Source organism: Polyergus mexicanus, unplaced genomic scaffold, assembly GCF_030449975.1.
Source record: "Polyergus mexicanus isolate NDT 795.1 unplaced genomic scaffold, iyPolMexi1.0 SCAF_26, whole genome shotgun sequence".
Classification (NCBI taxonomy): Eukaryota; Metazoa; Arthropoda; class Insecta; order Hymenoptera; family Formicidae; genus Polyergus; species Polyergus mexicanus.
The window spans coordinates 1,166,123-1,186,053 of record NW_027223346.1 but is presented as its reverse complement, the minus strand read 5'-3'; the positions used below and the strand labels follow the sequence as shown (position 1 = coordinate 1,186,053).

At 41.6% G+C, this 19,931-nt stretch overlaps 2 protein-coding genes across 9 annotated transcripts in view; one reads left to right on the top strand and one right to left on the bottom strand.

Annotated features, from left to right (window-relative positions):
* Ssp3 (short spindle 3) overlaps nucleotides 1–430 on the bottom strand; it is a 40,919-nt gene extending 40,489 nt beyond the window's left edge. Inside the window, exon 1 of the mRNA XM_070314222.1 lies at nucleotides 135–430. The gene's annotated coding sequence lies outside the window, so the exon portion shown is untranslated. The remainder of the gene's footprint in view (nucleotides 1–134) is intronic.
* Dhc64c (dynein heavy chain, cytoplasmic) lies at nucleotides 157–19,731 on the top strand. 8 transcript variants are annotated; one of them, XM_070314212.1, is made up of 22 exons: nucleotides 157–567; nucleotides 1,184–2,796; nucleotides 2,879–3,014; nucleotides 3,082–3,455; nucleotides 3,721–3,756; nucleotides 4,380–4,451; nucleotides 4,585–7,935; nucleotides 8,013–8,407; nucleotides 8,490–8,800; nucleotides 8,889–8,977; nucleotides 9,210–9,239; nucleotides 9,375–10,521; nucleotides 10,625–11,120; nucleotides 11,228–11,843; nucleotides 11,922–12,716; nucleotides 12,803–13,004; nucleotides 13,930–14,128; nucleotides 14,940–15,057; nucleotides 15,139–15,510; nucleotides 15,590–18,355; nucleotides 18,424–18,621; nucleotides 18,787–19,731. In XM_070314212.1, exons 1-22 carry the CDS (start codon nucleotides 324–326, stop codon nucleotides 19,219–19,221), a joined length of 13,995 nt encoding a protein of 4,664 aa, XP_070170313.1. In that variant the 5' UTR covers nucleotides 157–323; the 3' UTR covers nucleotides 19,222–19,731. The 8 variants fall into 8 exon arrangements, with proteins under 8 accessions (XP_070170313.1, XP_070170314.1, XP_070170317.1 ...); XM_070314213.1 differs by lacking the exon at nucleotides 13,930–14,128 and adding an exon at nucleotides 13,333–13,528; XM_070314216.1 differs by lacking the exon at nucleotides 3,721–3,756.
* The last annotated feature ends 200 nt before the right edge of the window (nucleotides 19,732–19,931 follow it).

The following is a 19,931-nucleotide window of genomic DNA, read 5'->3' as shown; positions in this document are numbered from 1 at the left end:
AAAAGAAATCTGTCCGATTGATTCTGCTCCTGGATTGGTCAACTAAACGTTATTCTTCTCCGACGAGCAGATTTTCGAATGCAATCGTGAACTTTGGACTACAAAACAAATGTCACCTTTCGGGATTTACATACATAGTTCATGTTCATGGCTCGCAATAGTCAGTGACAGTGGTAGTGGTGATCGTGTATCCGCTGGTAGCCGCTTGACAGTTGATTCTGGAACAGGGAGATCAGTCGATCTCCTACAGTCGATTAACACGCTCTTCTCGAGACCAACCTTGGTCAAGTACTTCACCGACACGGAATAGTACCCGACCCGGCATGGGCGATTCCTTGGATGGTTCCGGGGAACCGTCCCCGGAGTCGCAGAACGTCGCGATCGTCGAGTTCCCGACGTTCGCCAACTATCTGCGCAAGGCCGTCACCGTCCTGCTACCGGACGAGGATGCGGTACCACCCGCGTTTAATCTGGCGCTCGACGAGCGCTATAATCAGGACTGCGTACGCAAGTTTCTCGGCGATTCGCAAGTCAGCTCGCTCTATATACAGAGGAGCTCGACCAAAGGTAAGCGTTTTCGATCGATGCATCGTTATTCGTACTTGGTCGTCTTCGACGAGGACGTTTCCGATGCGCGAGATCCTCCATTGCTGTCGGAGCAACGGTACATTCAATGTAAGAAGAAACGCGTCCTGAAAATCAATCGCGAATATTCACACGCCTTATTGTTAGACGATCTCGCTGCTGCAAGATATGACTCACTCGCTCGCCGGCAAGATCGATATATATGACAACGCATTAATTAATATCGACCGAGCCGACCGAGCGTTCGTTTCTCAATTTATTTTCATCCGATTTTTCGGATCGAATTCCTCTCGCGCCGCGCGGAGTTTGATAACGAATTCGAGGAATCTCTCTCGTCTATTTATATGTCTGAATAATCCAACGACATTCAAATGTCTTACTTTAACAATTAATTTGCTTTTAATATAAATACAATTATATTTTATAGGATGGATAAGATACATTGTATAATATATATAATTAAAAAAATTTTTTTTTATGAATACATAATTTCTTTTTTTGCTTCATAGTTTTCTTTTTTAATGTATTAATTGTGATTTAATTGTTTGTTTAAAAACTTTACAACATTATTTATGTTTGATGTTCTCTCTTTGTGCAGAGGAAGATAGCGGTGAAGGAGACGAAGACAAGGAGAATGCGACTTATTATATATCAAATGAGATACACTTCTCGAATCCGAAAATGGCCTCCTTGGTCTTAACAAAACGTGGGATTGTCGTTGAGGCTGACAAATCCATTCACTCTCAAGTGCGTTTAATCACATTCTCTGACGGGCCACCATACGAGACTCTGCATGCGATGAGTAAAACCATGGCACCCTATTTTAAAAGTTACGTTAAGGAAACGGGTCGCGCTCACAGGGACGGTGACAAGATGGTACCGTTAGTAGAAAAGAAGATTGCGGAACTCGAAATGGGTTTATTGCATTTACAACAGAATATCGATATCCCCGAGATTTCATTACCGGTTCATCCGATCGTCGCACAAGTCATCAAGCAATGTGAGGAAGAAGGTCGCAAGCCGAAAGTTGCCGATTTTGGCGATAAGGTGGAAGATTCGACATTCCTAAATCAATTGCAGAATGGCGTCAACAGATGGATAAAAGAGATCCAGAAGGTGACGAAACTGAATCGTGATCCAGAATCGGGTACGGCGCTTCAAGAGATATCATTCTGGTTGAATCTCGAAAGAGCGTTGCATCGTATCCAGGAGAAACGGGAGAGCATCGAAATCTCTCTGACGCTCGATATACTCAAACATGGCAAGAGATTCCATGCCACGGTGAGTTTTGATACCGACACTGGTTTGAAACAGGCACTAGCCACTGTGAATGACTACAATCCACTAATGAAAGACTTCCCGATTAACGATCTATTATCGGCCACCGAACTGGAAAGGATACGCAGTAGCGTGCAACAGATTTTCATGCACTTGCGAAAGATTCGGAGCACCAAGTATCCGATTCAGAGAGTGCTGAGATTGGTCGAAGCTATCTCGAGGGATTTGGGACAGCAGCTGCTCAAAGTGTTGGGTACACGACGATTGATGCATATCCCGTTCGACGATTTCGAGAAGGTGATGGCTCAATGCTTCGAAGTATTTACCACTTGGGACGATGAGTATGACAAGCTCACGGGTCTGTTAAGGGACGTCGTGAAGAAGAAACGCGACGAGCATATGAAGATGGTGTGGAGGGTGTTGCCAGCGCATAAGAAGCTGCAATCGAGGATGGAACACATGCGTCGCTTCCGACGACAACATGAACAACTGAGAACGGTGATAGTTCGCGTTCTTCGGCCTACGGTTCGTCAAAACAGTAACAGCTCCACGATGGAGAATACTGATAGCGACAACGTGAAAGTGGAATTTGCCTTGGACGCCGCGGACGCTAATGCCATCAGCGAGGTCAACTTAGCGTACGAGAACGTGAAGGAGGTGGATTGTTTGGATATCACCAAGGAGGGACAGGAATCCTGGGACGCTGCAGTGCACAGATACGAGGAGCGTATAGAACGCGTGGAGGCACGGATCACGGCGCATCTCCGAGATCAATTGGGCACCGCTAAGAACGCGAACGAGATGTTCAGAATATTTTCCAGATTCAACGCTCTCTTTGTACGGCCACATATTCGGGGTGCTATTAGAGAATATCAGACACAACTAATACAAAGAGTCAAAGACGATATTGAAGCGTTGCACGAAAAGTTCAAGGTATCAAATATAAATATAATTTTAATTATTTGTACTTGAAACAAATGAATGCGTTTGTATAACTCTGAAAACTTCTATATAGGTTCAATACGCACAAAGTAAATGCTGCAGGATGAGTATGGTGAGGGATTTGCCGCCTGTTGCTGGATCAATAATATGGGTCAAGCAAATTGATTATCAATTGACAATGTATTTGAAACGTGTCGAGGACGTTTTAGGTAATTTTTCAATTTTAAAATTTTTAAAATTAATTTTCTTTATTTACTATTATATGCGTATTTCTAGGAAAAGGATGGGAGAGTCATATCGAGGGTCAGAAACTCAAAGCCGACGGGGATAGCTTTCGTATGAAGTTATCGACGCAAGAGATCTTTGATGAATGGGCTCGTAAGGTGCAGGCACGAAATCTCGGTGTGACTGGACGTATCTTCACGATCGAAAGTGTACGTTCGAGAACGGGACGCGGCAATGTGTTGAAATTGAAAGTGAATTTCCTTCCCGAGATTATCACGCTGTCCAAAGAAGTTAGAAACTTGAGAAACCTCGGATTCCGCGTTCCTCTACCTATCGTGAATAAGGCTCATCAGGCTAACCAATTGTATCCCTTTGCCATCAGCCTCATCGAGAGCATCAGAACTTATGAGAGAACACTGGAGAAGGTAAGATAATAATTGATAATTATTTTTTAATCCCTACTCATCTAAAAATTAAACATTTCTTGTCAAATGGTCGATTTTTTTATATTTTCTGGATATTTCTGCGCAATTATCAGTGTCATATAATGATATATATAGGCAATTTTTAAAGCTTTAAGAGTCAGAACAAAATGATAGATTATATTAGGATACTAGTGCCAGGTGTGTGTTGAAGATACTTGTTAGAATAATTGATATCTCTAATTTTTTGGATCTCCAATATTTTTAGCTTACCAATCGGAGTCCCCATTGTCCCGCACTAAAGGTAGTCATACTTGATGCTTCCAGGAATTATGCATCTTGCCTATATATGCAAATACTCTTACTGTCTGCCTGCTTAGCTAGTAGAAAGATTTGATATGCAAAATAATAAAAGTTTAGTTTCTCGACTGATTTATACATATATTTGACTTGACAATCAGTTATGTATCAGTTATTTTCAAATACATGTAGGCTTGTACGGATGTGCGGCAAGTCTAAATGGAAAAATCTACAAACGTCCAAAAAATTGTTTATAAAATTTACAAAATATCCCGAAGGATATATGAATGAAAATGTAAAAGTTAATTAAATTTTATTTTATATATAAAAGTAGAGATATTTACAAATTTATATAATTATAAATCTCATTTTAACAAAGTTAAATGATTTTAAGACTATCCGCATATCCGGAGGATTGCTTGGAGGCAACATAATATAAGAATGTTCCATCTGTCTAATATAAATATCCAACAACTATCATATGACTTTATATTACTTATATTGAATTTTTAAGTATACATATTCTTGAGTTATCGGTATTTATTGAATGATAACTTTATGTCGTAAAACTGTACTGTATATTATTTACATATTACAAAAAATATAATTAAATGACTTTCTATTTAGATTGAAGACAAAGCCAGTATTATACCCTTGGTTGCTGGTATGCGTAAAGATGTTCTGCAATTGATCTCTGAGGTGAGTTAACAGTATATAAAGCATATATCTTCAATATGAATATTCGTTTTTTTATACTTACATTGCAATTTTTAAAATAGCATACATTTACTAAATTAACTATTATTATTTTGTCGTATCTTTAAATATTTAGGGTATCGCCTTAGTGTGGGAAAGCTACAAACTTGATCAGTACGTACAACGTTTGTCCGATGCTGTTGTTTCCTTCCAAGAAAGGGTGGAAGACCTTTTGGTTGTGGAGGAACAGTTAGATGTTGATGTACGTTCTCTCGAAACATGTCCTTATTCTGCGAACACGTTTGCCGACATATTATCCAAGATCCAAAAATCGGTGGACGAGCTGTCTTTAAAGAACTACTCCAACTTACACATTTGGGTAGCGAGACTCGACGAAGAAGTGGAAAAGAATCTGGCGGCCAGATTGGAGGCTGGAATAAAAGCGTGGACCGACGCCCTGACTGGCCACAAGAAAGAAGTGGACTTGAGTATGGACACGGACGCTCCTGTGCAACCGACGCACAAACCCGGCGGCGATCCTAAGATTCAAAATCAGATCCATGAAGTCCGAATTACAAATCAAACTATGTATTTGTATCCCAGCATTGAGGATGCAAGATTCCAGATAATGCAACAATTATTCGCATGGCAGGCGATTGTTACGTCGCAGGTTCGTCTGCAAAGCTCGAGATATCAAGTCGGTCTGGACAAACCTGAATCGGGTACATACAGAAACTTGCTTACCAAATTAACCTCTGGAAAGCAACCGCTGGAGGCGGCATACGAGGCAGTTGAATCCAAGATGAAAGACGTTGCCGATTACGTTGATCAGTGGCTACGTTATCAAGCACTCTGGGATCTGCAACCGGGTAATCTTTACGGCAAATTGGGTGAAAATATTAATTTGTGGATGAAGTGCTTAAATGATATAAAGAAAACGAGAACCACCTTTGATACTTCTGATACGAGACGCGAATTTGGACCTGTGATCATAGATTTTGCGAAAGTGCAGAGTAAGGTGTCTCTAAAGTATGATTCGTGGCATAAAGAAACATTGGGAAAATTCGGGACGCTTCTGGGTAACGAGATGGCGAGTTTTCATTCTCAGGTATCGAAATCTAGGAGCGATCTGGAACAACAGTCGATTGAAGCAGCTAGCACATCCGATGCAGTCGGCTTTATAACATACGTGCAATCCCTAAAACGTAAAATGAAGGCGTGGGAAAAACAAGTGGACATATATCGCGAGGGTCAAAGGATACTCGAACGTCAGAGATTCCAGTTTCCGTCGTCTTGGCTGCATGTGGACAATATTGAGGGCGAGTGGGGTGCGTTCAACGAAATCATCAAACGTAAGGATACCAGCATCCAAACGCAAGTTGCATCCTTGCAAATGAAGATTGTCGCCGAGGATAAAGCAGTCGAGACAAGAACCACTGACTTCCTCAGTGATTGGGAGAGAGGCAAACCCGTCGAAGGTCATTTGCGACCGGATGAAGCACTACAGCAGCTGCAATTATTTGAGAGTAAATTTGCTAGGCTCAAAGAGGAAAGAGACAATGTTGCCAAAGCGAAAGAGGCATTAGAATTGCAAGAACCGGGTGGAATATCCACCAGCGAAGATAGGATGCAAGTAGTATTCGAGGAGCTGCAAGATTTGAGAGGAGTTTGGTCGGAATTATCGAGAATATGGGCGCAGATTGACGAAACGCGCGAGAAGCCATGGCTCTCCGTGCAACCGCGAAAGTTGCGTCAGCAATTAGATACGATGATGGCGCAATTGAAGGAACTCCCAGCGAGATTGAGGCAATATTCATCATACGAATACGTGAAGAAGATGTTACAGAGTTACACGAAGGTGAATATGTTGATTGTGGAATTAAAGTCTGACGCGCTCAAGGAAAGACATTGGAAACAGTTGACAAAGCAACTCAGGGTCAACTGGGTTTTGAGTGAATTGACCCTCGGTCAAGTTTGGGATGTAAATCTTCAAAAGAATGAGAGTATAGTTAAAGATATTATCCTTGTGGCTCAAGGAGAGATGGCACTCGAGGAATTCTTGAAACAGGTACGCGAGTCCTGGCAAACATATGAACTGGACTTAATAAATTATCAAAATAAATGCAGACTGATACGCGGCTGGGATGATTTGTTCAACAAGGTGAAGGAACATATCAATTCAGTGGCCGCTATGAAATTATCGCCGTATTATAAAGTGTTCGAGGAAGAAGCTTTGACATGGGAGGAAAAATTGAATAGAATTAATGCCTTGTTCGACGTATGGATAGACGTGCAGCGGCGATGGGTCTATCTCGAGGGCATCTTCTCTGGTAGCGCGGATATTAAGACATTATTACCCGTGGAAACATCACGCTTCCAAAGTATTAGTTCCGAGTTTCTAGGGCTGATGAAAAAAGTATCTAAATCCCCTATGGTCACGGATGTTCTGAACATTCCCGGCGTTCAGAGAGCGCTCGAACGTTTGGCCGATCTTCTCGGTAAGATACAGAAGGCGTTGGGCGAATACTTGGAAAGAGAACGTACGTCCTTTCCACGCTTTTATTTTGTTGGCGACGAAGATTTGCTTGAGATTATCGGTAACAGTAAAAATGTCGCGAGGCTACAAAAGCACTTCAAGAAAATGTTTGCCGGCGTGGCTGCTATTCTATTAAATGAAGATAATATGATTATCACCGGTATCGCTTCGCGCGAGGGTGAAGAAGTTATATTCCAAAATCCCGTGTCGACGATCGATTATCCCAAGATCAACGAATGGTTGACGCTTGTCGAAAAGGAGATGCGCGTGACGCTCGCCTCGAGCCTTGCGAAGGCAGTACAAGATATTAAACAATTCAAGGATGGAAATATAAATCCGCAAGCGTTTATGTCGTGGTGTGACAATTATCAAGCCCAGATAATAGTTCTAGCTGCGCAGATTCTGTGGTCGGAAGATGTGGAAGCGGCGCTACACGAGGCGCAAGCGGATCCAAGCAAAAATTCATTGGAACGGGTTTTGGTACAAGTGGAAGGGACATTAAACGTTTTAGCTGACTCGGTTCTTCAAGAGCAGCCGCCTCTAAGAAGAAAGAAACTGGAGCATCTAATCAACGAATTTGTGCACAAACGCACCGTTACCAGACGATTGATCGCCAACAAAGTCTCGAATCCAAAGGCTTTCGAATGGTTATGCGAGATGAGATTCTATTTTGACCCGAGACAAACGGAAGTGCTTCAGCAGCTTACAATACACATGGCAAACGCCAAGTTCTTTTATGGATTCGAATACCTGGGCGTACAAGATAGATTGGTGCAGACGCCATTGACCGATAGATGCTATCTGACGATGACGCAAGCATTAGAAGCTCGACTCGGCGGATCGCCGTTCGGACCAGCTGGCACGGGAAAGACCGAATCCGTGAAAGCGTTGGGTCATCAACTCGGAAGATTCGTATTGGTATTTAATTGCGACGAAACATTCGATTTCCAGGTAAGTCAGATCTCGATGATATCAATGCTATGACGATAAAAAGAAACGTATCATTTATTGTCGTCATTTGTTTACAGGCTATGGGTCGTATATTTGTCGGTCTCTGTCAAGTAGGCGCGTGGGGCTGTTTCGACGAATTTAATCGCTTGGAGGAGCGTATGTTATCCGCCGTCTCTCAACAAGTGCAAACAATTCAAGAGGCGCTCAAGAGCCAGATGGAGGGCAAAAAAGAAGGAACTCTCTGTGTCGAGTTGGTCGGAAAGCAAGTCAAAGTCTCGACGGATATGGCTATATTCATCACTATGAATCCAGGATACGCCGGACGTTCCAATCTACCTGACAATCTGAAGAAGCTTTTCAGATCACTCGCTATGACTACGCCCGATCGGCAACTAATTGCCGAAGTGATGCTCTTCAGTCAAGGTTTTCGTTCCGCGGAAAAATTGGCCTGTAAAATTGTGCCATTTTTCAAGTACGTATCCGTAAAATGTAGTATTTCACGTAGCAAAGTTTTGTATCTACGTTGTGTATGTCAATTTGTTACGTCTTTCCAGGCTCTGTGATGAACAACTTTCTAATCAGTCTCATTACGATTTTGGACTGCGTGCACTTAAATCAGTGCTGATCTCTGCTGGCAATGTGAAACGCGATCGTATACAAAAGATCAAAGAAGGCATGCAGAATCGTGGTGAGACCAATATCGACGAAGCCTCGATCGCTGAGAATTTGCCTGAACAAGAAATACTCATTCAATCTGTATGTGAAACGATGGTTCCCAAATTGGTCGCCGAAGACATCCCGTTGTTGTTTAGTTTGCTAAGTGATGTATTCCCTAATGTAAATTACACACGCGCGGAAATGAAGGGTAAATTATTATAATAAAATAAAAAACAAACGTGTTTGTACAGATATTTAGTACTTCTATGTACATGTATGTATTTTATTCTTTCTAGGATTGAAGGATCAAATCAGAAAAGTATGCGCCGAGGAATATCTAGTATGCGGCGAAGGAGATGAGCAAGGCGGCGCCTGGCAAGAGAAGGTATAATATATTCTTCTAATTTATATATAATATAAATAATATTTAACGATTAAATATTATTTATATCACACGCTAATCATCTTTTCATGCATTAACACACGACTATTACACTTACGTCACTAATTAAAATACTAATTATATTTATATTAACTGTGCACATCACGCATATTTTTATACATATTAAATAACAATGCTTAAAAACTTAATTTTCATATTGTTTATGCGTGCTAAGGAATCGATTGGTGAGACATGGGTAGAAAAGGTGAGATTGATTTAAATTTAATCACATATTTTTTATTTTTTTATTTTATATTTTGCATTACACTGGCAGCGCTATTAATAATCATCTTTATCCTCTTCTGATATCTCCCCCTCTTATAATATATTGTTTATTTAGGTGCTTCAATTATACCAAATTTGTAATTTGAATCATGGACTAATGATGGTCGGCCCGAGCGGATCCGGTAAAACCACGGCATGGAAAGTGCTGCTCAAAGCATTGGAGCGATTTGAAGGTGTGGAAGGTGTCGCTCATGTGATTGACCCGAAAGCTATCAGCAAGGAAACTTTATATGGCGTGTTAGATCCAAACACGCGTGAATGGACGGACGGTCTGTTCACGCATATATTGAGGAAGATAATCGACAATGTAAGAGGTGAAATCAATAAACGGCAATGGATCATATTCGACGGAGACGTCGATCCAGAATGGGTCGAGAATTTGAATTCTGTATTAGACGACAATAAACTTCTCACTCTGCCCAACGGCGAACGTTTAAGTTTACCGCCGAATGTGAGAGTGATGTTCGAAGTACAAGATCTGAAGTACGCCACTCTAGCCACTGTGTCGCGTTGCGGTATGGTTTGGTTCTCAGAGGACGTGCTATCGACGGAAATGATATTCGAGAATTATATGCTACGCTTACGAAATATACCATTGGAGGATGGCGAGGAAGATAATCTTGGCAAAAAGGTGACAGAAAAGGAGGACAGTATATCGCCAGCATTAGCGGTGCAGCGTGAAGTCGCCAGCATCATGCAGAGCTACTTCGCACCTGACGGCTTGGTAGTGAGATGTTTGGAGTATGCCATGAAGCAGGAGCACATAATGGATTTTACGCGCTTGCGAGCGCTCAGTTCTTTGTTCTCCATGCTAAATCAAGCTGTACGCAATGTACTGCAGTACAATCACTCGCATACCGATTTTCCTCTGCCGAGCGAACAATTGGAACGTTATATGCCCAAGTGTTTGGTCTACGCGCTTTTGTGGAGTTTCGCGGGAGACGCCAAATTGAAAGTTAGATCCGATTTGGGTGATTTTATCAGATCAATCACGACTGTACCTTTACCTTCTCAGAATAACATACCGATTATAGACTTTGAAGTGAACATACACGGCGAGTGGTTACCTTGGAGCAACAAAGTTCCTCAGATCGAAGTGGAGACTCACAAAGTTGCCAGCCCGGATATCGTCGTACCTACTTTGGACACTGTGAGGCACGAAAGTTTATTATATACTTGGTTGGCCGAACACAAACCACTGGGTAAGTAATTATAATATTTGCATAGCAGAAAGACGGATAGATGCACATTCATTTATGCATCGAAAGATGTTATAATAACAGATACAATTATATTTGTGTGCAGTGCTTTGTGGACCACCCGGATCCGGTAAAACCATGACGCTCTTTTCGGCGTTGCGAGCGCTACCAGATATGGAGGTCGTTGGACTTAACTTTTCCTCCGCCACAACACCCGAATTGTTACTCAAGACGTTTGACCACTATTGCGAATATCGCAAGATGCCCAATGGCGTTGTATTATCCCCAGTGCAATTAGGCAAGTGGCTTGTTTTATTCTGTGACGAGATCAATTTGCCCGACATGGACAATTACGGAACGCAGCGCGTAATCTCCTTCTTGCGACAATTGGTGGAACACAAGGGCTTTTATAGAACTAGCGATCAAGCCTGGGTCACTCTGGAAAGGATTCAGTTTGTGGGGGCCTGTAATCCACCCACGGATCCTGGTAGGAAACCTCTCAGTCACAGATTCCTACGACATGTGCCCGTCATTTACGTCGATTATCCCGGAGAAACTTCCCTGAAACAGATTTACGGCACATTCACGCGCGCTATGCTTAGGTAAATCTTATTCCCTTTTTTCATAGCTAATGATTATGTTGCGTTACAAATATCGATTAATGTGAAAGAAATTTTTCTTATAAAAATTTTTCTTTCCAAAATTATAGATTAACGCCTAATCTGAGAGGTTACGCGGAAGCTTTGACGAACGCAATGGTGGAGTTCTATCTGTCTTCACAGGAGAAATTCACCCAGGATATGCAACCGCATTATGTATACTCGCCGCGAGAGATGACGCGTTGGGTACGTGGCATCTGCGAAGCCATTAGACCGCTAGATAATCTCTCCGTTGAAGGTCTAGTGCGCTTGTGGGCCCATGAGGCTCTTCGTCTGTTCCAAGACAGATTGGTGGAGGAGTCCGAGAGAGCTTGGACAAATAAGAACATAGACACCGTGGCTCTGAAGCACTTTATGTCGGTTGACAGAGAGAAGGCATTGACGAGACCAATTTTGTACAGTAACTGGTTGTCAAAGGATTACGTGCCGGTGAACAGAGAAGAGCTGAGAGATTACGTTCGGGCGAGGTTGAAAATATTCTACGAAGAAGAACTGGATGTGCCATTGGTACTTTTTGATGAGGTTCTAGAACATGTTTTACGAATTGACAGAATTTTCCGACAGCCTCAGGGACACTTGTTACTCATCGGTGTCTCTGGCGCTGGAAAGACAACTCTGTCGAGATTCGTTGCATGGATGAATGGCTTGTCTATCTTTCAAATCAAGGTAATTTTGACGCGCTATCTTAATATGTGCAAACATTGTATTATAATCTTTCTTTAATCAGACAATACATGATGACAGGTACATAACAAATATACGGGTGAAGATTTCGATGAAGATTTGCGGCAAGTATTAAGACGATCTGGTTGTAAAGATGAAAAAATAGCTTTTATTCTCGATGAGTCCAACGTATTGGATTCTGGTTTTCTCGAGCGGATGAATACGTTACTCGCTAACGGAGAAGTACCCGGATTATTCGAAGGTGACGAATATACGACGCTTATGACACAATGCAAGGAAGGCGCTCAACGAGAGGGTCTGATGCTGGACTCCAACGAGGAATTGTACAAATGGTTTACCGGCCAGGTTATGAAAAATTTGCACGTCGTGTTCACGATGAATCCAAGCACGGACGGTTTAAAGGATCGTGCGGCAACGTCACCCGCCTTATTCAACAGATGCGTGCTGAATTGGTTCGGCGATTGGTCGGACAACGCATTGTTCCAAGTCGGCAAGGAGTTTACTAATCGCGTTGATCTGGAAAGACCCATGTGGAAGTGTCCAGACTTTTTCCCGTCCGCGTGCTCTCTGATCCCGTCTCAACCGTCGCACAGGGACGCCGTTATAAACGCGTGCGTTTACGTCCACCAAACTCTGCACAAAGCAAACGCGCGGCTGGCCAAGAGAGGTGCACGAACCATGGCGATCACACCGCGCCACTATTTAGATTTTATTAATCACTTCGTCAAACTGTATCAAGAGAAGAGAAGTGATCTGGAAGAACAACAATTGCACTTGAATGTTGGTTTGAGCAAGATTGCCGAAACAGTGGAGCAAGTTGAAGAGATGCAAAAGAGTTTAGCTGTCAAATCTCTGGTGAGATAGGCTGAATTTATGAAAAACTTTTTTTTTTTAACGGAACATAGAATCTTTAATCGATATTATTCTGCATTTTCTTATAGGAATTGCATGCCAAGAATGAAGCTGCAAATGCAAAATTAAGGCAAATGGTAAAAGATCAGCAGGAAGCCGAAAAGAAAAAGGTACAGAGTCAAGAGATCCAGCAGCAATTGGCTATTCAAACAGTGGCTATCAACCAGAAAAGAGATGATGTCATGGCGGATCTTGCCTTAGTCGAACCAGCCGTCATCGATGCTCAAAATGGTATGTATTTTCAACAATATATTTTTCATTACATTATTATAGAAACTTCCAAATGTAAAACTTTCCAAAAAATACGATTTCGCGATATGAGATCTCTATAGTAAAACACTAACTATTATTTTATATAATCCATCGTATCTTTGACATAATAATATTTTTCAAAATTATGATATATATCAAGAGTTATGTATTATTCCTGCGAAAATAGTCAAAAAACATGGAGGCAACATTTTTGTACGTATGTTTACGCTGTTTTTGAATTATGTTTGCTTTAAAATTGCGATCTACGCGACTATTACTTGTATTGAAACATTCGCAACGACTGTAGCTGTGAAGGCGATTAAGCGACAGCATCTCGTCGAAATCCGATCTATGGCGAATCCGCCCGCGGTCGTGAAGCTGGCGTTAGAATCTATATGCCTGTTGCTTGAGGAAAACGCTACAGATTGGAAACAGATTCGTGCCGTTATAATGAAGGACAGCTTCATTCCCACTATCGTCAACTTCAACACGGAAGGCATCATGTAAGGGAACAACGTAATGGGCCTGTTGAACGCTCGCGCGGGATTCTAATACAAATCACTTTATAACAGCTTGATACATGTTCTGTTTTTATCCGTTGATTTCAGCTACGCTCGCTCGTGTCACTGCATCGGTACAATTGCAAGGAGATCACATATTTATGAACAAGATAGCTAAACGAATGCTTCAACAAATCGTTTATATCTCTTTGCAAATGTAAAGATGAGACATGTAATACATGTATATAATATATATGTTACTTATGTGTTGCCTCTTATACAATATTCTAACACTGGTCGAAGAAGGCTTTCGCAGCCAATGTCCTCGCGTGACTTTACCCATAACTTTGCTCACACATTTTCCTCTTTGTACTAATAATCATGCGCTCTGATTTTTCGTACAGCGGTGAAATCGATAAAGAAACAACATTTAGTTGAAGTTCGCTCCATGGCGAATCCGCCGGCGATCGTGAAGGTCGCGTTGGAGTCTATCTGTTTGTTGCTCGGCGAGAATGCCAGCGACTGGAAATCTATCCGCATGGTCATCATGAGGGACAATTTTATCAATACCATTGTCTCTAATTTCAGTACCGAGGATATTACGTAAGCATGAATTCGTTTTCTTATCGTTTGATTTTATGCTGTAATATCGAGGGATTAGCAAACTCAAATATATTATTACCGTACTGAGTTATAATATGATTAAACTTGACTTGATGGTCAAAAAATTATATTATAACTGTAGCTACTATATATTCAAGTATTACGTTTACGTGCTTGTTGGTCTTGTTTTTTATCAAGTTGTTGTTGAATTCAAGATACACTATCGTGAAAAAATATTAGTTTTTCTATATATTTTTGTATATTTTTTGCATTGTATATATGTGCGTCGTGTGTATGTGATAATCGTATTTTTTTCTTACTTAATTGTTTGCATTCGATTTGGTATAAACTTTTTTATTGCTTTAAAAACATAATCGTATATGTATATGTATATGTCAACACACAAATTTTTTATTAAAAATATTAACTACTGCAAAAATTAACTACTGCTTACTAAAGTTAACTATTTTTTCATTGCATGTTAATAATGATTGATTAATTTATTATTGACATTAAATTGTGTATAAATTGTTTCTCGACAATAACCATATATATTTATATATATTGAACAAAATGTTCTAATCAAATTTAATATGGTATATAACAGAGCATGTACGAAATGTATATTATTTTTAAGTTAATATTTGAAGTAAGACTCATTTCTAATTTATTATCTAAACAATAATTTCGTTTTATCAATATTATATGAAATATTTCAATGTGACACATAAAAACATTATATTTAAAAAAAATTAAAAAATTAATCTTTTATTATAAAAACAACCAGAAAATTAATAAAAATTTTTCTTAGCGACGAAGTAAGAGAAAAAATGAAGAGCCGCTATCTGAGCAATCCTGATTACAACTTTGAAAAAGTGAATCGCGCTAGTTTAGCTTGTGGTCCTATGGTGAAGTGGGCTATAGCGCAGGTAATTTTTATCGCTTGATATATATTATTTATACAACTATATCAAGGGAACAAACCTCAAGATATATAAATATATTTTTAGATCGAATATGCTGATATGTTGAAGCGAGTTGAACCATTACGTGACGAGCTTTATTCTCTGGAGCGACAGGCAGAAACTAACAAACTGAAAGGTGAAGAGGTGAAGAATTTGATCACTCAACTGGAGCGGAGTATAGCGTCGTACAAGGAGGAGTATGCTCAGCTTATCTCGCAAGCGCAAGCCATCAAAGCTGATCTAGAGAGCGTGCAGGCCAAGGTGAATAGATCAATCGCTTTGTTAAAGTCTCTGGTTATAGAAAGAGAAAGATGGGAAGCGACGAGCGAAACGTTCAAGAGTCAGATGTCCACGATAATTGGAGATGTTCTATTGTCGTCCGCCTTCTTAGCTTACGCCGGCTATTTCGATCAACACGTAAGTTTCAGAAATCTATTTACATTTTTTGATGTGACGAATTTGTATGTCAATCTACAATGAAACGCATTTATTTCAGTATCGTCAAAATCTCTTCACGACGTGGTGTCAACATCTGCATCATGCAAATCTGCAATTCAGGCCCGATATCGCCAGAACGGAATACTTGTCCAATCCGGACGAACGTTTGAGATGGCAGGCGAACGCGTTGCCAACCGACGATCTGTGCACCGAGAACGCGATTATGTTGAAGCGCTTCAACAGATACCCGTTGATCATTGATCCGTCTGGTCAAGCGACGGAATTCATTATGAACGAGTTTAAGGACCGGAAGATCACGAAGACCAGCTTCTTGGACGATTCGTTTAGGAAGAATCTCGAGAGCGCTTTGCGTTTCGGTAATCCACTGTTGGTCCAAGATGTGGAGAATTACGATCCTATACTAAATCCTGTGTTGAATCGGGAACTGAGACGAACGGGTGGACGCGTGCTAATCACGCTCGGTGATCAGGACATAGATCTTTCGCCATCCTTTGTTATCTTTTTGTCGACAAGAGATCCAACGGTGGAATTTCCGCCAGACATCTGCTCGCGTGTAACATTTGTCAACTTCACCGTTACGAGAAGTTCTCTGCAAAGCCAATGCTTGAATCAGGTGTTAAAGGCTGAACGTCCGGATATCGACGAAAAGAGATCCGATTTGCTGAAGCTACAGGGAGAATTTCATCTGCGGTTACGGCAACTCGAAAAGTCTCTGTTGCAAGCGTTGAACGACGCCAAGGGTAAGATTCTGGACGACGATTCCGTGATCACAACTCTCGAGACTCTGAAACAAGAGGCTGCCGATATTAGTAAGAAGGTGGAAGAGACGGACAAGGTCATAGCAGAGATCGAGACAGTTTCTCAGCAATATCTGCCTTTGTCTCAAGCGTGTTCGAACATGTATTTCACGATGGACAGTCTCAATCAGGTACATTTTCTGTATCAATACTCGCTGAAGATGTTTCTGGATATCTTCACATTCGTGCTGTCGCAAAATCCGAAATTGTCTGGTATCGCGGATTACAGTCAACGACTTACGGTTATCACGCGCGATCTCTTCGCCGTATGTTACGAAAGAGTCGCGCGTGGAATGCTACACACGGATAGATTGACGTTTGCCCTGCTGCTCTGTCGCATCCATTTGAAGGGTATACCTACGGAGTCCACGTACGACAGTGAGTTCACTTTCTTCCTACGAGGTAAGGAGGGTGTGCTCAACATCCGACCACCACTAGTGCCGAATCTAAGCTCGGAACAGCAAGAGGCGATGATGCGCCTGAGCATAAGAGTACCTGCCTTCAAGAGACTGGCAGACAAGATTCAAGAGAACGCGGATTCATTTAACGCGTGGCTGCAGTCGCCCACACCTGAGACATGCGTACCAAAACTCTGGGACGAGGAGAAACCGCTGTCACCCACGGGAACGACAATGCATCAATTGCTGATAATACAAGCCTTCCGGCCAGATCGCGTAATCGCGGCCGCATCTCTCGTCGTGTCCTCCGCTTTCGGCGAATCCTTCATGCCGGCCGCGGAGGCCGAGCTTGACTTCGCGTCCGTCGTCGAGAATCAACTGAAGGCAAACGTGCCGGCTCTGTTGTGCTCGGTACCGGGCTTTGATGCCTCGGGCCGAGTAGACGATTTGGCCGCGGAATTGGGCAAGCAAATAGCTAGTATTGCTATCGGATCGGCGGAAGGATTCAATCAAGCTGACCGCGCCATAAATATGGCTGTGAAAGCCGGCAGATGGGTGCTGCTGAAGAACGTACACCTCGCTCCGCAATGGTTAGTACAGCTGGAGAAGAAACTGCACAGTCTGCAGCCACACGCTAGTTTCCGCTTATTCCTCACGATGGAGATTAATCCTAAAGTACCGGTAAATCTACTCAGAGCCGGTAGGATCTTTGTGTTCGAACCACCTCCCGGCATACGAGCGAACCTGTTGCGCACATTCAGCACCGTGCCCGCTTCGAGAATGATGCGAGCACCTAATGAGCGGGCCCGTCTTTACTTCCTGCTTGCGTGGTTCCACGCGATCGTGCAGGAACGGCTACGTTACGCACCACTGGGCTGGGCTAAGCACTATGAGTTCAATGAGAGTGATTTGAGAGTCGCTTGCGACACTCTAGACACATGGATCGAGGCTACGGCTATGGGCAGAACGAATCTACCGCCTGAGAAGGTTCCTTGGGATGCTCTAGTGACCCTTCTCTCTCAATGCATCTACGGCGGCAAGATCGACAACGATTTCGATCAACGTCTTCTGGCTTCGTTCCTGCGTAAGCTCTTCACGCCACGCTCATTCGAAGCTGACTTTGCCTTAGTCGCCAATATCGACGGGGCACAAAGTAATCAAAGACACATTACGATGCCGGACGGTACTAGACGCGACCACTTCTTGAAGTGGATCGAGTCTCTTTCGGATAGACAAACACCTTCTTGGCTCGGTCTCCCGAATAACGCAGAGAAAGTGCTTTTGACCACAAGAGGAACTGATTTAGTCTCCAAGCTACTCAAGATGCAACAATTGGAGGACGAAGACGAGCTGGCATACTCGAACGAGGAATCTTTAGTTACGCCGAGGGAAGCCGAAGCGGATGGTCGGCCATCTTGGATGAGAACTTTACACAATTCAGCCTCCACCTGGTTACAATTGCTACCAAAGAACTTGCCGATCTTAAAGAGAACGGTCGAGAATATCAAAGATCCGTTGTACAGATACTTTGAGAGGGAAGTCAACAGCGGGGCGAAATTACTTCAAGACGTTATCCACGATTTGGAGGATGTCGTATTAATCTGTCAAGTGAGTGTTTTTTTTTCCAAGAGGTAATGAAGCATTCGGAATAATCGCACTTTGTATATCTTTGACAGGGCGAGAAGAAACAGACCAATTATCACAGAACGATGCTGTCCGAATTGGTGAAGGGTATTTTACCAGGAGGTTGGAGAAGATATACCGTGCCAAGAGGCTGTACGGTCATACAGTGGATCACCGATTTCAGTCACAGAGTTTCACAGTTGCAAGAAGTCTCGCGTTTAGTTTCTCAGGGAGGAGCAAAAGAGATAAAGGTTTTTTTCTCCATCCTTTTTCAAATAATCGATTCGTTTCGCTATTCTGAATATTTTATTATTGTAAATGATCTTATTGTAAATGAGCTATTGCCATTCTTCATCACGCAAACTTTTTACTTACCGATTGAATTTGCGTTATAAATCGAAAATAATTTTGTTCAGAGTTTCCCGGTTTGGCTTGGAGGCTTGTTGAATCCCGAAGCTTACATCACTGCGACTAGACAGTGCATCGCGCAGGCCAACAGTTGGTCACTCGAGGAGCTGCAATTAAACGTAACTATCGGTGATGGCGATAACATCGCTACAGACGATTGCTCATTCGCCGTTACTGGTTTGAAGCTTCAGGGCGCCCAATGTAAGGATAATCAATTGTATTTAACCTCGACCATTATGACCGATTTACCGGTCACGATGTTAAGATGGATACGATCGTCCACGGAAGATATCCGAAGGGGCAAATTGTCTTTACCGGTTTACTTAAATAGTACTCGTACTGAGCTGCTGTTTACTGTCGATTTGAATATCGCTCCTAGTCAAGAACCGCACAGTTTTTACGAGAGAGGAGTCGCTGTCTTGACATCCACTGCTTTGAATTAATATTAATCACTCGATCATTATAAGATCGTTTAGCGCGAATTATACCGCTTATAATCACAAGTAACTATTATGATAACAATTTCAGGCATATTGCCGCATGTTACAGAATATGTTTGTAAAGAAAACGAAGGCATAGAGTAACATGCTACTACAAAAGTTTAAAAATAAGAGTTAAAAAGAATCTATATTTTACACGAATTGCTTTCGAATTTCCAAAGGATTTTTGTGCTAAATGTTTAATTAGAAACAAATCACGTTCAGCACATATAATTAAATGTGTAACATTTGTTTATTAGAATTGACATCTTAGTGAGAAGGGGAGGTTGTAATATATCTATATAGTTTATTTAATTTTGTATACGTTCAGACTCCCTTCTCCTCTCAAATATGTTTTTTTATAACAAAGTTACATTACATTTTCGCTCAGATGTAAGTATATATCGAGATATTATAGTGTTTATGACACAGAATCTTAACTGGCATCTAATAAAGTCATACTATAACAGTATTATTTATCCCAGTTATTTATATTCAACTGTATATCCTTAACATATATATATCCTCTTATCTTTATTAATTTTAATTTGTCAAAGATTATATAATTTAATAATAAATTTATTTTATATATACATATATCAACTAGATTTATCATATCGAAAATCGATTTTGAGATATTGCTTACAAATCACACGTGATTCAGTATAAGATAT